Below are 16,105 nucleotides of genomic sequence, written 5' to 3'. Positions count from 1 at the left end.
CCACCAAGCCTTGGCCATTGGGGCTTTCATGACCCAGGGCCCATCTCCCCAGGACTGCTGGGACCCAGCTTTGCTTTCTAACTTTGGGGGGGTGGTCACAGGTTCATTCAGGAGCCCCTCCCCAAGGCTCCTCCATGACCAGTATGCTTTGGTGTTGAAAGATAGAGGCAAGTCCTTTCAACTCTGTAAAGACTGATTGCTTGCTTTATTCTTTGATTGATCCACTGCCTGTTCCACAAAGGATTTCTGCAAGGTTTAAAGACCCCAACAAGATAATAGACATTTAAAACTAGTACAGAAAGAAGGGAATCAAAAACAGGGAGGATCCTGGGCTCTTACGGTGGACTTGGTGTGCCCTCGGCCCTGCCAGGAATCTCCCCTGTACCCAGGAGGACTGAGGAGCTTCGATGAGGGCCTTCCAAGGGAGGTGATGCTTGGACAGCAGCGCATGCAAAGGCCCAGCATGGGAAACAGCATAGCCAGTTGATGGAATTTCCAGAAACTTCTTCTGGCTTCCCCACACCACTCAAGTTTATTTGGAGACAAAGAAATCACCTGAGACACACACAAGATTACGTCTTGCTCAGGATTGCAGCCAGCCCTGACTCAGCTCAAGTCAAGACCCCCTCTGACCCCAGGATCCTCTTCTATCTCCTTGTATGTTATGACTCACTCCTCAGCTTTGTTTTGTTTCCAAACTCTGTGACACAACACACACTTATTTTTTTTAAATCTGCTAGGATAGGATATTCTCAATAAATATATCTGACAAAGGACTAATAACCAGACAAGAAAAAGAACTCCAAAACGAAAAACAAACAAACTTAAACAGGCACTACAAAAGTAGATATCCAAACGGTCAAGGAGTGGATGAAAAAGGTTCAACGTCATGGGTCATCAGGGGAATGCAAACTTAAGCCAGTGAGTGACGACTTCACCCTCATCAGATGGCTAGAACTAAAGGGACTGACAGCACCAAACGTAACTCTCAAAATTGTTGGCAGGAGTGTAAAAATGGTACAACCACTTTGGAAAAAGGCCTGGCAAGTCCTCATAAAATTCAAGGTACACTGACTACAAGACGCAGCCACCTGCAAGGAGCACCATTTCAAGAATGTCCACAGTACGTTTATTCGTAACAGTCAAAAACAACCCAAACGCCCATCAACAGCAGGCGGCTAAATTGTGGAATATGTACACGATGGAATACTATTCAGTGATGAAAAAGATACAACCACAAGGATTAACCTCACACATAAAATGTTGAAAAAAAGAAACGACCCTGAAAGTGCAGACTATATGATACTGTTTACATGAAGCTCCAGGAAAAGCAAATTAGTCAAGGGGTGGGGCACTGGCTGGAAGGGGGAAACGCAAGGGTCAGGTATCTGGTATTGGGCAGTGGTCACGTGGGAGTGACGTCATGCTTACACCTTCATTAACGAACTAGTAAAACCTGCAGTCACCTGACTCGGTGGGCTGCGTCTGATCTGAGCAAAGCTGGGGGTGGGGAGGGGTTGTCCAGTCCCCTTTTAAAAAAGTAGTCTGGTCCTCACACCGCCAGTCCTGTGTGTCCTCAAGCAAGTCCCTGGAACTCTTGGGACTCAGTCCTCCCCCCGGCCCCGCCTTGAGTGGCTCCAGGGATCTCCAAGGCGCTTCCCGCGCTGCTGCCTCTGGGGTAGAGGTGGCATTTCACCGGATCCAAAGCAAGCAAGGTGACCTCGCAGATCTTCCCGGGCCCCTGTCCTCCCGGTGACCAGGGGTTAAGCGCACCTACTTCCCAGGCTTCCCTGGGGCTTTGCTGAGGCCAGGCACACAGCAAGCGCTTAATAAGTGGTGGCTGCGAGGAACTTCCCTGCTGGCGCAGTGGTTGAGAGTCCGCCTGCCAATGCACGGGACACAGATTCAAGCCCTGGTCCGGGAAGATCCCACATGCCGCGGAGCAACTAAGCCCGTGCACTACAACTACTGAGCCTGTGAGCCACAACTACTGAAGGCCGCGTGCCTAGAGCCCATGATCCACAGCAAGAGAAGCCACCGCAATGAGAAACCCGCGCACCCCAAAAAGTAGCCCCCGCTCTCCACAACTAGAGAAAGCCCGCAGGCAGCAACGAAGACCCAACGCAGCCAAAACTAAATAAATTTTAAAAAAACAACTGGTGGCTGCGAGGGGACGGTGAGAATTGCCCTACAGGTCGTCACGTGTCTTTTTTTTTTTTTTTTGCTGTACGCGGGGCTCTCACTGCTGTGGCTTCTCCCGTTGCGGAGCACAGGCTCCGGACGCGCAGGCTCAGCGGCCATGGCTCACGGGCCCAGCCGCTCCGCGGCATGTGGGATCTTTCCGGACCGGGGCACGAACCCGTGGTCCCCAGCATCGGCAGGCGGACTCTCAACCACTGCGCCACCAGGGAAGCCCCGTCACGTGTCTTTGAGAAGGGGTCCGTGCGGGCCCCAAAGTCTCCTGCCAGCTGAGGCCAGAGGCCCAAGGGCCCAGGCGCGAAGCTGTGAGCGGCGCGGCGCCTTTAAGAGCCAAACGGAATGCACCAAAACAGAGCGGCCGCGCGCTTACTGGCCGCGCGCTGCACGTGACCGCACAGCTGATTTCCTGCCCCCCTTTTTGTTGCTGCCGCCGCCGAGTGTCAGTTTCTGCGCCGCCGCCTGCGGTCGGCCCACTGTGCGGGTCCGCGCGCCTCTCGCGGAGCCCGCCGCGCGCCCGCAGCCCGGGTCCCAGCGCCCATGGCGCACTCGCCGGCCGCCGTGCCGCCGGGCGCGCCGGAGCAGGGCTGCCCCATCCGCGTGGAGCACGACCGTAGGCGCCGCCAGTTCACTGTCCGGCTCAACGGTAACGCGGGGCCCGGCCCGCCCCCGCCTTTTGTCTGCGCGCCGCGGGGCTGGGGGCGCACTCGCGGGCCGGGTGGAGGCGGGCTGCCGGGAGAGTCGAGCCCGCGCCGGGCGCCCGGGGTGGAGAGGGCCCCGGGGAGGCGGAGGCAGGCGCTGGGCAGCTCCGATCCCGCCTCGGCCCCGGGGAACCCGCACCTGCTCGGCCTGGCTGTTTTCCGGGCTGCTGCCGAGGTCCTGGGGAGCGTGGTGAGCCACCACCTCCCCTTTCCCCGGTGTTCAATGGCTTCTGGCTGCACCTGGGAACCTTAGCTTTTCTGCACCAAGGGGATTGGAAGAATCCTCTGGGCCGACCCGGGGCTGACAGACAGAGGGACTTATGCCTGGAAGGGGCAGGGGGTGTAGAGGGATGTTGTCGCCATCAGACCCCAGAGGCTCTGGGACTTTGGCTAAGTTGCTTCATCTCTGTGCGCTCCAGTTTCTCCGTCTCTACAATGGGGTTAACCCCAGCGCATAACTCCTGGCTGGTGGTAAGGACCAGATGCCCCAGTAAGAGTAAGGTTCAGAACAGCGCCTGCGGCAGGTAGTAAATGTTGGTGAACACTGACTGGGTATTATTATTATTATTATTATTATTATTTTGGCCAAGAGGTGCAGCATGCGGGATCTTAGTTCCCCCACCAGGGATTGAACGCGTGCCCCCTGCAGTGGAAGCACTGGAAGTGCAGAGTCTTAAGCACTGGACCGCCAGAGAAGTCCCTGGGCATTACTTTTTAAACCAGAAGCAACGTCAAGTCCTCATTTCCTGTAGAGAAAGGTTCCACCACTTACTAGCCCACACTTCCTCTGCCTAAGAGGTCTGGGGATGGGAAGTGGAATTATGAAATGGAGGAGTGAACTTTCATCCCTGTGTCCCACCCCTTCTGCCTTAATAACTTTTTCTTCCCTCCCAGCTGGGCCCCCTGTGGCAGTGTCCAAGCTGGAAGGGTCCTTATGGGCCACTGTGCCCATTTCTGAGGAGGGAAGGGGAAGGCTTCCTGAGGTGGGGGGGATGCGCAGAGCCTGGATGGGGTCCTGCTTGGGCCCACTCCTCCCACCTGCACTTGGACAGCCGGGAGGGGCTGGGGCCTGGAGCGCGGACCTTCCTCAGAAGCCCCCTTTGGGCTGTGCTGTGCATTGAGCTGGGCCCAGCACATCCCTGTCACAACATCCCTGTGACCTGGGCATCACCACCGCAGCTCAGGGGAGTAAGCCGAGGCCGGCGCAGGGGAGGAGCGCAGGCCGGAACTCAGACACGCGTCTTTCCACCTGGAGGCATGTACTTCCACCGCCACGCTGCCTGCAGTGGCCCGGCTGGCTGGCTGGCCGTGACTCTCCGGGCCCCGCTGCTCTCGTTGGACGAGGCCCCATGGCTTTTCAAATCCTCCTTTTGAGGCTCCAGAGAGGCCTTAGATTCCCTTGGGGGGCTCAGGAGGCCCTAGACACTCAGAGAAAGAAGAAAAAGGGAACGTTTTGGGTTTTCCTTCTTTCTTTCCCTAGTGAGTACAGCCAAAGGACACCCCTCTAGACTTGGCTGTGGTCAGAGCTGGACGTGACCAGCCATCTTTCTAAACTTGCACCTCTGTTGCCTACTGCTCATCTGGCTAACCGTAAAGTGGACCGGGATCCCCAGCCACGCCCGGGAGTAGCTCCTTGCCTGCCCGCGAGACGGGGGCTGTGCAGCCAGGCCGGACCTGGTCTGGGTGTATATGGGGGGCGGGGAGTCATCTGTGCCCAAGCCCCCACCCCGCCGCAGCTGGGGAGGGGAACGGCTTGCCGTGGTGTCTCCTAACCTGCAGGCAGTTCCCGGAGGCCAGCTCACTGCGCCTGTGAGAGATGTGGGCACTGAGGCCGAGAGGCAGAGCGGCCCTGGGGCTCCAGGTGCAGGTGTGTACCGGCCATCCCCTGGCACAGCTGGGCTGAGGAGCCTCCAGCAGCCTCCAGGTCTGGGGAGGGAAGAGGTGTGAGCAGCTGTGCGCATTCAGTCCTCAGGAGGCCCCACGCACGGGGAGTCGCTTTATCCTCAGCCTTGTTGGTGGGGGGTGGGGCGTTGTCCAAACTGCTCTGCCCATTTTACAGAGGAGGAAGCTGAGGCAGGGAAGGTGACTGACGTGCCCAGGGGCTTGCACCTTGGAGGTAGAAGAACTAGGATTCATTCCACAAGTGCTTGTTGAACACCTACTGTGTGTTGTGCAACGTTGTTGTAGGTGCTGGGGGCTCCTGGGACCGACCGTGTGGAGGCAGTGGACGAGAAAGTGTAGAGCGTCCTAGAGAGCAAGGCTGGTGAGAAATAAGGTCGGGCGTCAGGAAAGGGCTCTTCTTTGTTTGTTTTGGCTGCGCTACGCGTCACGTGGGATCTTAGTTCCCCCACCAGGGATCGAACCCTTGGCCCCTGCATTGGAAGCGCAGAGTCTTAACCATTGGACCGCCAGGGAGGTCCCAAGGGCTGCTGTTTAGAGTCAGGTGTCTGGGACGGCCGCCCTGGGAAGGAGGCAAGGAAGGGAGCTATGGTGGGAACGGCACTCCACGTGGAAGGGGACGGCAAGTGCAAAGGCTCTAGGATGCCTGGTGTGTATTGGGAGCAGCAGGGACGGGAGGACGGAGAGGCCGCACAGCAGAGGACGTCAGGAGGTCTTGGGGGCAGGTGGTGCGGGGCCGTGGAAAGCATTGTGAGGACTTGGCCTTGACTCCGGGTGAGGTGGGTGCCTGGGAGGGTCCTGAGCAGAGGACGGGTGGGATGTCCTGGGCTCCCTCTGGCTGCTCCAGGGCAAGACAGGAGCAAGGATGGCTACTGCTCTGGAGCAGGCGGTGTGAGAGGAGGGGAGAAATCCCAGCTCCTGGATGGCTGCTGAAAGAAGCGTGGATGGGTCTTGCTGATGTGGGCTGTGAAAGAATGCAGGTGTCCAGGCTTGTCTGGTCCCCAGATCCAGGGTCTGAAAGGCTAGCTTGTATCACCATTTCATCAGTGGGGAAAGCGCAAAGCCAGAACTGAGCTCCCACCCCCGGGCGGCCCCACCCTTGGCCTTTGCTGTCCCCTCTCAGCCAGCGCCGAGTGTCCCACTTGCTCCAAGAAGCGTCATTTGGGGGTCCTGGAACCCAGCGCCTTCCACATCCTCCCCAGCCCCCACTTTGCAGATGGGAAGACTGAGGCCCTGGGGGCAGCAGGGCTGAAAGCGCAGCAGAGGCCTCCTACGTTCAGATCCCAGTTCCCGGGCAGGAGGGCCCTGCCCGAGCCACGTTGTGCTCCCAGGGCACCCTCATGCCCTTCGTGTCCTGGGATGCATGCTAGAGCGGGTCCCTGGGCAGGGTGCCTGGGGGGGATGGGACCAGCTGGGCCTGTGGGTGGGCTTCCTGGGCGGCCCCCAGGGTCTGCCCTCTCACGCTTCCCAGCTCTGAGCCACCAGCCCATGGCCCCTGCCCACAGCAGGCTCTGCAGGTGGAGATGCCCAGAGAAGCCAGGTGGTGCCGCCCGCCCTGGGCTCCCTCGCCCAATTGTCCTTGACCAGCTACGTCCCAGAGGGCACAGAGAGCCTGGGTTCTGGCTTTGCCTCTGCCTCATCGTCTGTATAACAGGCGTTTTGATCTGCCGGGCCTGCTCTCGGAACTGGTGCAGGCAGGGCGGAGACGGAGGGAAGGTCTCCTCATTTGCCAGGTTGCTTTAACTTTTCTCAAAACCAGTCACAGCCCATGATCTCGACGTGACTCTCAGGAGGGAGGTAGCCGCTGTCCCAGACCTGGTGACATCTGAGGTCTCCTGGCAGAGCTGGGACTGGAAGCCGGGGCCCTGGCTGGCTCCATGGCCCCCACATGGCAAGTACTGGCCCAGCCCGGAGAAGGGCCTGGGGTCCAGCCAGGCTGCCACACGCGGAGGCTGTGGGATCCACGGACCCAGATGCCGGGGATGGGGTGGCCGTGGTGCCCAGGGGGGCAGGTCAGGGGGTTCTCCGGTGGGAGGCGCCAGGCAGAGGGAGCACCCGACCGAGGCTGGGTGGACGTGAGGGGCCACGAGGAGGCCCCTGAGCAGAGGACGGACGGGATGTGACTCGGCTTCCACGGGGGGCCCAGGGGCCGGCGGAGGTATGAAGTGGCCAGATTCCGGGCATGTTTTGAAAGCTGTTCCCACGGGCCTGCCGGAGGTCAGAGCAGAGGCTGAGAGACGTATGAGAAGCGCCTCGGGGGGTGGCCGTCTCCAGGCAGCGTGGGGCAGTTGGCACTGGGCAGCCTCTGCGGTCACTGAGGCCCAGGTGGTGCAGGGCTGTCCACTGGCGTCTGCCTCCTCCGCAGCTCAGGGAGGTGTGGGGCGGGGACAGCGTCGCGCCCTGTCCCTCACATGCAGCCACGTCTGCCCCGCGGCCCGATGCCCTTCTGCTCCTCTCAGCCGCAAGACCCGGGGTCCCCAGACAGCTCCACACATGCCGAGCTGCGCGATAGCCTCTCAGAGCCTCGGTTTCCCTGTTTGTCGATGGGGCTGTGAGAACCCTGCCCATCTTGTAAGGTTCTCGTGAGGATTGGTGTGTGCAGGGGCTGAGTGGCCCCAGCAGTGTGAGCTGCAGCTGTCCTGTCCCAGTGTCCCCAAGGGCGTGGGGTCGGGCTCCGGGGAGGTACTGGGCGTACAGCAGCCACGAGCCGGCCTTCAGCTCCTGCTGTGTGTGTGGCACAGAGAACAGCAGGACTTTGTGAGGCAGGTATTTCTTGGGCATCTGCTCCGGGCTGGGCACTGGGGATGTGGTGGTGACCAAGCCCCTGGGACCACCAGGAGCTGGCGGAGTGGGAGGGGCAGAGAATCCCCCAGGCCATCCTGGGATCTGGTCCATCTGTGGCCCAAGTTGTCACTCAGGAATGCTGAGGGAGGCGATGGGTGAGCGAGTGAGCAGGGACCGTGAGAAGGCTGACAAGGGCTCCAGACCCTGCCCCCTGTCTGCAGGGGGCCTCGGTGCAGAAGCGGAGGTCTGCGCAGTGCCTGTGAAGCCCCCACGTGGCCTGCTGCCCTGCGTAAACATTCTGCCTCGGGGCCTTTGTGCTGGCTGTGCCCTCTGCCCACCCCTCCCCTGCTCTTCCCTCAGACGTCTGCTGCTCCCCAGTTACCCCTCAGCTCAGAGGTTTCCTCCTGGGAGGTCTCCCCTGACTACCCTGGCTAAATGCCCGTCTCCCCTGGCCCAGATTATTTTTTCCTTCATACACTTGAAACTTCCTGAAATAGTAACCCATGGAGTTGTCCTCAGCTCCTGAAACAGTGTCTGGGGCTCAGTGAACTTTTGTCAAGGGGAACAGGTGGACAGATGGGTGGATGGGATGCCTGGGCAGGTAGATGGGCTTGCAAATGGGGGCCGGATGGGTGAGTGGGTGTGCGGTTGGATGGACAGACAGACAGGCGGATGAGGAACTGAAGACTTTGGTTGGAGGAACTCCAGTTAAATGTTTTTCCAGCAGGAAACCAGGGTAGACCAGAGTGCCAGGCCTGAGAGGGCATGAAGGCCAGTTTGCTCTCCCTCCTGTGCCTGGCGTGGCTTTCCTGTGTGCCCCTCCTTCTGCCCTTCCCCAGGTCCGGTGGGAGGTCCTGCTCTCTTGTCTCTTCAGGCTCTGGTTTAGTTGGCGACTTGCTGAGCTCTGCTCTTCATCCAGCGCTGGGCCTGGGGCTCCCAGTCCCTCGGGCAGGTGCTCCGGTGGGGATGCAGAGAGCTGGGCTTTGGGGGGCGCCGGGGGCCCTGGGATGCTGGCTGGAGGGTAACGGGAAAGGCCCACGGGGGGCTCGGTATGTTCGGTCGCTGTTCTAAGCATTTTACGGAAATTGCCTCATTTAACCCTCCACACACTGTAATGAGGAATGTTATGTTACATCCATACTTTATGGACGCGGAACTGAGGCGCAGAGGGGCGATTCCAGACCCAGCTCCCCAGCCGGGCTCCAAACGCCTGCGCCTCCAAGGCCCAGGCCTCCGTGCCGGCTCGGGCCTCACCCGCCAACCACCCTCCCCACAGGGTGTCACGACCGGGCTGTCCTGCTCTACGAGTACGTGGGCAAGCGGATTGTGGACCTGCAGCACACGGAGGTCCCCGACGCCTACCGCGGGCGTGGCATCGCCAAGCACCTGGCCAAGGTAGGGGCGTGGGGGCTGCCCCCCACTCACAGTAGACCACGCCCCGGGGGCCGGGCCCCGCCCTCCAGCGGCTGCGGCCGCCTCGCCCCCTTCCCCTCCTCTCCGGGCCAGGCCCCGCCCTCCTCCAGCGGCTGCGGCCGCCTCGCCCCCTTCCCCTCCTCTGGGGGCTGGGCCTCCGGGCCCCCACCGCCACACGCACACACCTGCCCGGTGCCGGGAGCTCGCTGCCGGGACCCCGTGTATGGCACGTGGTAGGTGCTCCGTGAACCCTTGCTGAACAGGTGGACAGACATTGGGGTGACTTGGCTCTTGCCCCTGCGTCCCCAGCCGCTAGGAGAGCAGCTTGGGCTTCAAGGGGCTTTGACCTGGAGCAGGGCTCGGCCTTGCGTTCCCCTGACGGCTGACGGGGCCTAGCCCCTCCCCCTGCTGCCCCGTTGCTTCCTCCGCCCCCTCCCCCCTGGCCCCGGGCGGGGGACAGGTGTCTTTCAGTAGCAGCTCGAGCTGGTCTATGGGCCCACCCCGTTACAAGCGAGGAACCCAGAGTTGCTACCTGGGTAACAGGAGAAGGGATCTGCCAGGGGTGAGGGCGCTTATCTGCAAAATGGGAGAAGAGCCTGGAATCCTGTCACTAGAGGCTCTCGGGTTGAAACCCGGGGTCAGGTGTGGGCCGCTGGGGGGTGGCCGGAGGGTCAGACGGCTGACCAGCAGCCCAGGCGCCTAGTCAGCCCTCGGCCTTTGTCATCAGACCCTCCAGCTACACCCAGACTGTGCTGTACTGTTTCAGCAAACGTTTATTGTGCACCAGTGTGTGCAGGGCACTGGGGCAGGGAGGTGCACCAGACCCACCAGGACGACACCTGCACGCTGACATCCCCACCCCCGGCTGCTGCTCTTGGGATCCCTGTGAAAACTGAGTGACGTCTGCCAGGGGCGGAGGGAGCCCCGGGCGCCCCAACCCAGCCCATAGGGGAGGCTCCTAGAGGAGTGTCCAGTGAAGAATTAGCGGAGAAGAGGAGTTTGTTGGGCACCCCGGCTCGCTGTGGAGACGGGCGGGCGGGGCTCTCCCGGGGCAGATCCGACCCTGGCCCCTCTCTTCCCTGCCTTGTTCCTCCGGCAGTTCACCAGAGCTTCCTGCCCCGGCTTCCCGACTGTAACGGGGGTGGTGGCAGCACCCCTGGCTCCATCGCAGACCCGAGGGAAAGCCCGGGGCCTGAGGGGCTGGGCCTCTGAGCCGAGGTGCCGCTGGGGGCCCTGACCGCTCTTCTCTCTGCCCGGCTGCCAGGCCGCTCTGGACTTCGTAGTGGAGGAGGACCTGAGGGCCCATGTCACGTGCTGGTACATCCAGAAGTTCGTCAAGGAAAACCCCCTGCCGCAGTACCTGGAGCGCCTGCAGCCGTAGCCCCGGCCCCGCGGGGCCCGAGCCCGCCCACCGGACCCTCCCTCCGGGCCTCGCCCCGGCCTCTGCGTGCTCTCAGGAACCTTGGTCCCCACGGGGACAGACTCAGAGTTATTTTTGTAAGGACGTTTGTCTGTGGCCGTGGCCCAGCTGCCGTGGCGAACGGGGCCCGGCTGTTCCTGCTCTGCAGACACCGTGAGGGCCCGCGGTCAGGACCGGAACGCGGACAGGGGCGTCCCTCTGGTCTTTCTGGGTCCCACCTGCTGCTCCCCGCTCCGTGATGGGCAGGGGGGCTGATCTGGGACCCTGCCAACATGCCCAGGCCGGGTCGTCTCCGCAGATGAGGAGCCACGAGGAACCTTGTGTGCCAACTGCTGGGGGCGTCGGGCCAAGCGCGCGCGCACATGTCTCCTTACTCCTTGCAACACCCTTCAGCTCTGCAAGAGGCAGGCCCCCCGTGGCTGCCCTCCCCCTTCCAGCCCGAGTATCTTGGGGGTCCCCGCCCCTCGCTGTGGCTGAGCTTTCTCAGAGAGGGCCCTTCCGAGCTGGGGTAGGAGGGAGAAAACCGTCCTCCACGAACCAGCCGCACCACCCAAGAGGAAGAAGTAGTTCTGCAGAGGGATTTCCTGTGCAGCCGCCAGACATCAGAGCGTCTTTGCCTTCCTGTGAGCTCGTGGCCTGTCAGGAGTCCTGGGGCCCCTCCCGGACCAGCCTTCCTGGGAACAGCCTGGGGAGCAAGCACCCCAGCACCCTTTGTCCTGTGGGGCCAGCCTTTCTGGGGGCTGGTTAGGGCTCAGGGTACCAGCCTCCGCTGCCGCGCTCCCCACGAGGGCTGAATCCACACCTGCTCTTCTGTGGGGCTGGAGGGGAGCCCAGGAGTCCGGTCCCTCTGGGGTGAGGCGTGAGTGACGTGGCCCCTTCAGCCCTCTGGCTAGGGCTGCTTGCCCCGTTGACACCTCCCTGCCTGACCTCGGCAGGCACTGGCCTGTGTCCTCTTCCCACTCGTCCGCTCCCAGTCTTGCACCAAGCCCCGCTCCTCCACTGCAGTGGCCCGGGGCCCCCAAACACCTGTGCGCAAATGCCTTCTCACCTGGTGGCGGGAACCTCTCTGTCTGCGTGCCTGAAGGTCTGGCAGCCCCAGGGTCCCCGTCCTCAGCACCCCACCTTCCCAGGTCCCAGCCCCCAGCCCCACTCTGGCCTCCAGGAATCCCTGAGAGGGCCGAGGGCAACCATTGCACTCCCAGCTCTGTTTGCAAAGGGCTTTTGGGGGAGTCAGGGAGGCCCCTGGGCCTCTACCGTGCTGGCAGGAGGTGGGCTCGGCTTCTGGGTCCCCTCCGAGCCCGGGGGTGTCCCCTTCCTGGTGCAGCATAAGGAAAGAGTGGGTTGTAGGCCTGAGAGTGGACTGACGGGCAGCCCAGGCTCTGAGCCATTTCCCTCTCCAGCACCACCCGCTCCCTGTCCACATATCCCTCCCAAGTTCAAGCACAGACTCCGTCATGAGAACTTCTCTCCAGTAGCTCAGCGAGCTGGTGCTGACCCCTCTGCAGCCTTTGGGGCAAGGTGGCCCAGTTCCAGGGGGCGCTGTCCGTAGCCGGGTGTCCTGCAGCAGTGGCGCAGGGGACCCCAGGGCTGGGTGGCACCAGGGCCCACCAACCCCTGTCCCAGCCTGCACCTGTGTTCTAACAGCAGGTGACTGGGTGCCCAGCCGGCATGCAGACAAAACACTTAGTACTTGAACCAGGGGATGTGCGGGGTCACCAGGGCCCCTGCAGCACTGGACCCAGGGACAGCCTGTCCCCAGTTTCTGCAGGTGCGACCCGGGCCTCCTCGCCTCGGGCTGCCTTAAAGTGCCGCTGCTGCTCCGCTAGAGCCCTCGGCGGCAGCAACGGCCAACTCTCCCAGGTCGGGCCGGGTCCACTGCAGACACCTGCGCCGGAGCCCCAGCCCCCCCTGCCAGCACGCCCAACCCCATCCCGCTGTGGCTGGCTGCCCCCCCACCCCGTGCTACCCTGACTGACTGGCGTCCCAGCCTCGGCCCCCAGCCCCACCCATCCCGGGACACCTGGGGAACCCTTGCTCAGGAGGCAGGCCACGTGGGCCAGTTTGTGTGCCACTGGCAGGGCAGGGGGACACTCAGAGACCCACCCAGGCCCCCCAAGCAGATCGCCCCCGAGGCCCCGTGCCCTCCTGCCACAGCTGACTGTGGGTCTCTCTTTCTCACCCGGTCGAGACAGGTGGTCACTCACGTGCCTTTCCCACTCAGGACCTGCTGCAGGTGGCGTCTGGGCCAGGGCTGGTCTCCAGACGGATTGCATGACGTACATTTCAATAAAAGGTGTGACCCAGTGCAGCTCCAGGACTGCTTCTGGAAGGGCAGGGGCACTCCTCCCCCCCCCCCCGCCCCACCTCCCCCGCCCCTGCCTCTGCTCCACCCCCATGACAGTCGGGCTCCACCCAGGTTGGGGGGGGGCCCTCAGGTGTGAGGGAGGAGTGAGAGGGCAGACCTGGCAGGTGCTCTGTGTTCCCGCATCCTAGCTGGCGGCAGGGGAAGCAAGGCTCTGAGAGGCGCAGGTGGCGTCAGGATCTCGGGGCTTTGCCGGCCCGGCCCGTGCCTCCTCCCAGGTATGGGCCCCTCTAAGGCCACAGTCATGCCCCTGGCACTGGCTCCCCTCGCTGGGAGTGGCTGGATGGGGTGACCAGGAAGAGGCTGTCAGGTCACATCAGCTGCTGCTCTTAGCCCTGTCCCTCTCTCCCCAGGAAGCCTTCCCTTGGAGCTCCTGGCCCAGGGGGGCACAGGCCAGGGGCAAGCGGCACTCAGAACACAGACGATGGAGAGCCTCCGGCATGGTGTCTGGAGCCTGAGGACTCCTGGATGGGGCGTGTTCCTCTAGGTCCACCTGGCGGGGGTGGGGGGGAGGGGGTCACATCGCTGCCCCAACGGAGAGGAAGGGGCTGTGCGGTCACCAGGTCGCCAGCCTTCCATCGTGGCCAGCTCAGCTCCCACAGCAGCTCCGTGAGACACCAGGTATTGGGGACCAGAGGCTGGGGGCGGGGAGTTCACAAGGCTGCAGGAAGGCGAGGGGACCAGGACCCACACCCAGTTCCTGGCCCTCCACGTCTGCATCCCGTGGCGGAGACTTCACAGGGCAATACCCGGGGACACCCCCAGCACCCGCCCTGCAGCAGCCTGGGGTCTAGAAGTAAAACCCAAGTTACCGTCTACCCTGAACCAGGATGAAACGGCGGGGCAGGGACAGGACAGACCCAGTAAAGGTCCCACCGGGAGAAGGGAGGGCAGGAGCCGGCAGCCGGGGCAGGAGTCATGGGTGCTGAGTGACCCCTGCCCACCCAGCCCTCCTCGTCCTGCTTCCCAGTGGCCACCTCTCAGGAGGAGCCTGCACACTTTCTGCAGCTCTTTCCTGACCACGTGGGTGTGACTAGGCTTTCCTCTGAGCAGCAACTCAGAGTCCCCATCCCCAAAGCCGACCACATCCAGCTGTGGAACGGGCAGGATGGGGCCCAGGGGCCCCTCGTGTTCCCAGCACGGCTTCAGGGCAGGCTGGGGGTGAGTTCCAGCCATACAAACAAGGAGCCTGCGTTCTGAGGCCTGGATGGGGAGAGAGGAAAACGCACCCCCATTGGGATGCGGGGGATTGGGGGAGGGCTCTTTGCTCACAGCATGGGGCAGGGTCCCCTCAAGGCAGCCTGGCTGGCAAGGTGGTCCTGGGAGGTTCTAAGCCTGGAGTTAAACGGCAGGACAGAGCTGCAGGCACAGCGTGCAGACTTTGGGTAAAAGAAAGCAGGTTTTTTTTAAATTGAGGTATAGTTGATGTACAATATTGAATAAGTTTCAGGTGTTCAAGATAGTGATTCAGCCAGCCTGCCCAACACCTCCACAAACAATGGCCTGTATTAAATCCCTTCTGTTTGAAATACCTCGGGTGGATTTCTTTTCCTAATTAGACACTGACTAATATTGATAAAACTACCCCCATTTTACAGTTGAGAAAAGTGACATTCAGAGAGAGGAAACGACTAACCAAAAGCAAACCCAGTACCTCTCCTCTGTCAGTCTGGTCCCATTACCGGGTCACAATGCTGTCCCCAGCTCTTCCTTGCACACTCTTCATCCAGGCCCCATGCAGATGCTACCTCTTGAAAAGACCTCTAGCCAACTGTAATCTCCAAGTCATCTATTACATCATCCTGCTTAGTTTCTTGTTAGTATTTATCATGCACTGAAAACTCCTAGTTACTTAGTTGTTTATTCAGCTGGACTGGAAACTCCATGAGACCAGGAAGTGTTTGTCTTACTAAGTGCTGTGACTCTGGTGCCTGAGAGTACCTGGTACTGACTGTGCACACAATTATTTGCTGTAAGAATGAATGAACAGAGGAGTAAGGGAAGTGGCAGAGATTTCTGAGCACCAGCTAGGACCCACCTTTCCTGCTGGCTGCTTCTCTGCCAGCAATCAGGGCTCTCTGGGGGCCCACAGGAATTTCAACTCCCATCATTCAGGTTGTGCCCTCAGTGGGAGCTCAGTTACTACACGCTGCCCGTGAATCTTCCAGGTGTCTGTGCACTAGTAGTGATGAACAGGTGACATTCTGGGTGTCTCCACTCAAGTCAGCAGACTGCGGCAGATGGCCTGTTAGAAGTTAAGTGCAAGAGCAGGGAGATGGGGAGATGGTCCCAGGCCCACAGTTGCTTGAGCACTTTCCTCTGTGCACTAGATCCTGGCCTGACTCTTCCTGAGAGACACCATAGCATAGCGAAATCTCGGCAACCAGACAGCTTGGGCTCAAATCCTGGCGCATGACTTTAGCGAGTCACTCAGGTAGGGCCTCCTCATTTGCAAAATGAGAATGTGGATAAAAACAGTATCCCTTTCACAGGGCTGTTGTGAAGATTTAAGAGTTAATCACTTAAAATAATTAGAACAGGGCTTGGCCTGACTTAAACGTCCGTTGGCTGTTACCTTGTGTGGTGTTCTGAGTTCTAAGGTGTCGCCTTATGTAATACTCATACTGGTCCTCTGAGGAGAGGTGCTAATATCACACCCAGGTTACAAACTGGGAGGCTGAGAAAGAGAGGTTATAAAAGCAGCCCCCCCCCAACACACACACAAAGCAGCCCCAGGGCCAGATCCATGCTTCAAACCCAACTGTTCTAGAATCCCTAGAAACCCTCTGAATCAGCAAACTGGTCCAGAGAAAATAGACTAATCACAAGGCGAGATGGTCATCGTTCGGAGGTCACTAAGCAGGGCCGCACACTGTTACCTGGAGGCGGGACTGTGACCCAACAGGAAGAGCAGGTGCTGCTGAAGGATGGTTGGCAGGGAGAGAAAGGCATTTTAGGCACAGCATGGACCGTCTGGGGACCTCCGAATCTGCTAACCTGGCTCTGGGCAGGGAAGGGAGGCAGTTGAAGCCGGAGAGGGGAGCAACCTCCACATTACGGAGGGGCTTCTGGGTCGCGCTTAGGAGCTTGAGTTGCATCTTGTAGGTACTGAGGGCCCGTGACAGACTCTTAAGACTGTTGTAGACTGTGAACCGAAAGGAAATCCTGAGGAATCCTCAACGATGGGAGCCGCATCTACACCCGACAGCCCTCGGGCCCTGGTTCGCCCGGTTCGGCGAGACCCGGGGGCTGAGAGCAGGCGCCGTGCTTCTCCCGTCTCTGAACACGGCGCTGATTTCAGCATGAGAGTTGCTCAAATGCTTATGGGAC

At 60.8% G+C, this 16,105-nt stretch overlaps 1 protein-coding gene across 1 annotated transcript; it reads left to right on the top strand.

Annotated features, from left to right (window-relative positions):
- The first annotated feature begins 2,612 nt into the window (after window positions 1-2,612).
- On the top strand, window positions 2,613-14,744 carry NATD1 (N-acetyltransferase domain containing 1). The gene is made up of 4 exons (XM_030861127.3): window positions 2,613-2,842; window positions 8,857-8,975; window positions 10,258-12,706; window positions 13,129-14,744. Exons 1-3 carry the CDS (start codon window positions 2,737-2,739, stop codon window positions 10,372-10,374), a joined length of 342 nt encoding a protein of 113 aa, XP_030716987.1. The 5' UTR covers window positions 2,613-2,736; the 3' UTR covers window positions 10,375-12,706; window positions 13,129-14,744.
- Window positions 14,745-16,105: the final 1,361 nt, after the last annotated feature.

Source organism: Globicephala melas, chromosome 20, assembly GCF_963455315.2.
Source record: "Globicephala melas chromosome 20, mGloMel1.2, whole genome shotgun sequence".
Taxonomy (NCBI): Eukaryota; Metazoa; Chordata; class Mammalia; order Artiodactyla; family Delphinidae; genus Globicephala; species Globicephala melas.
The sequence above is the reverse complement of the archived record's forward strand: the minus strand, read 5'-3'. Positions and strand labels throughout refer to the sequence as shown.

Excerpts from the sequence above, each read along its gene's own strand:
- NATD1 (XM_030861127.3), top strand. The coding sequence starts at position 2,737 with ATGGCGCACTCGCCGGCCGCCGTGCCGCCGGGCGCGCCGGAGCAGGGC. Across the intron at positions 2,843-8,856 it reads GTTCACTGTCCGGCTCAACG|GGTGTCACGACCGGGCTGTC; the intron begins GTAACGCGGGGC and ends CCCTCCCCACAG. Across the intron at positions 8,976-10,257 it reads TCGCCAAGCACCTGGCCAAG|GCCGCTCTGGACTTCGTAGT; the intron begins GTAGGGGCGTGG and ends CCCGGCTGCCAG.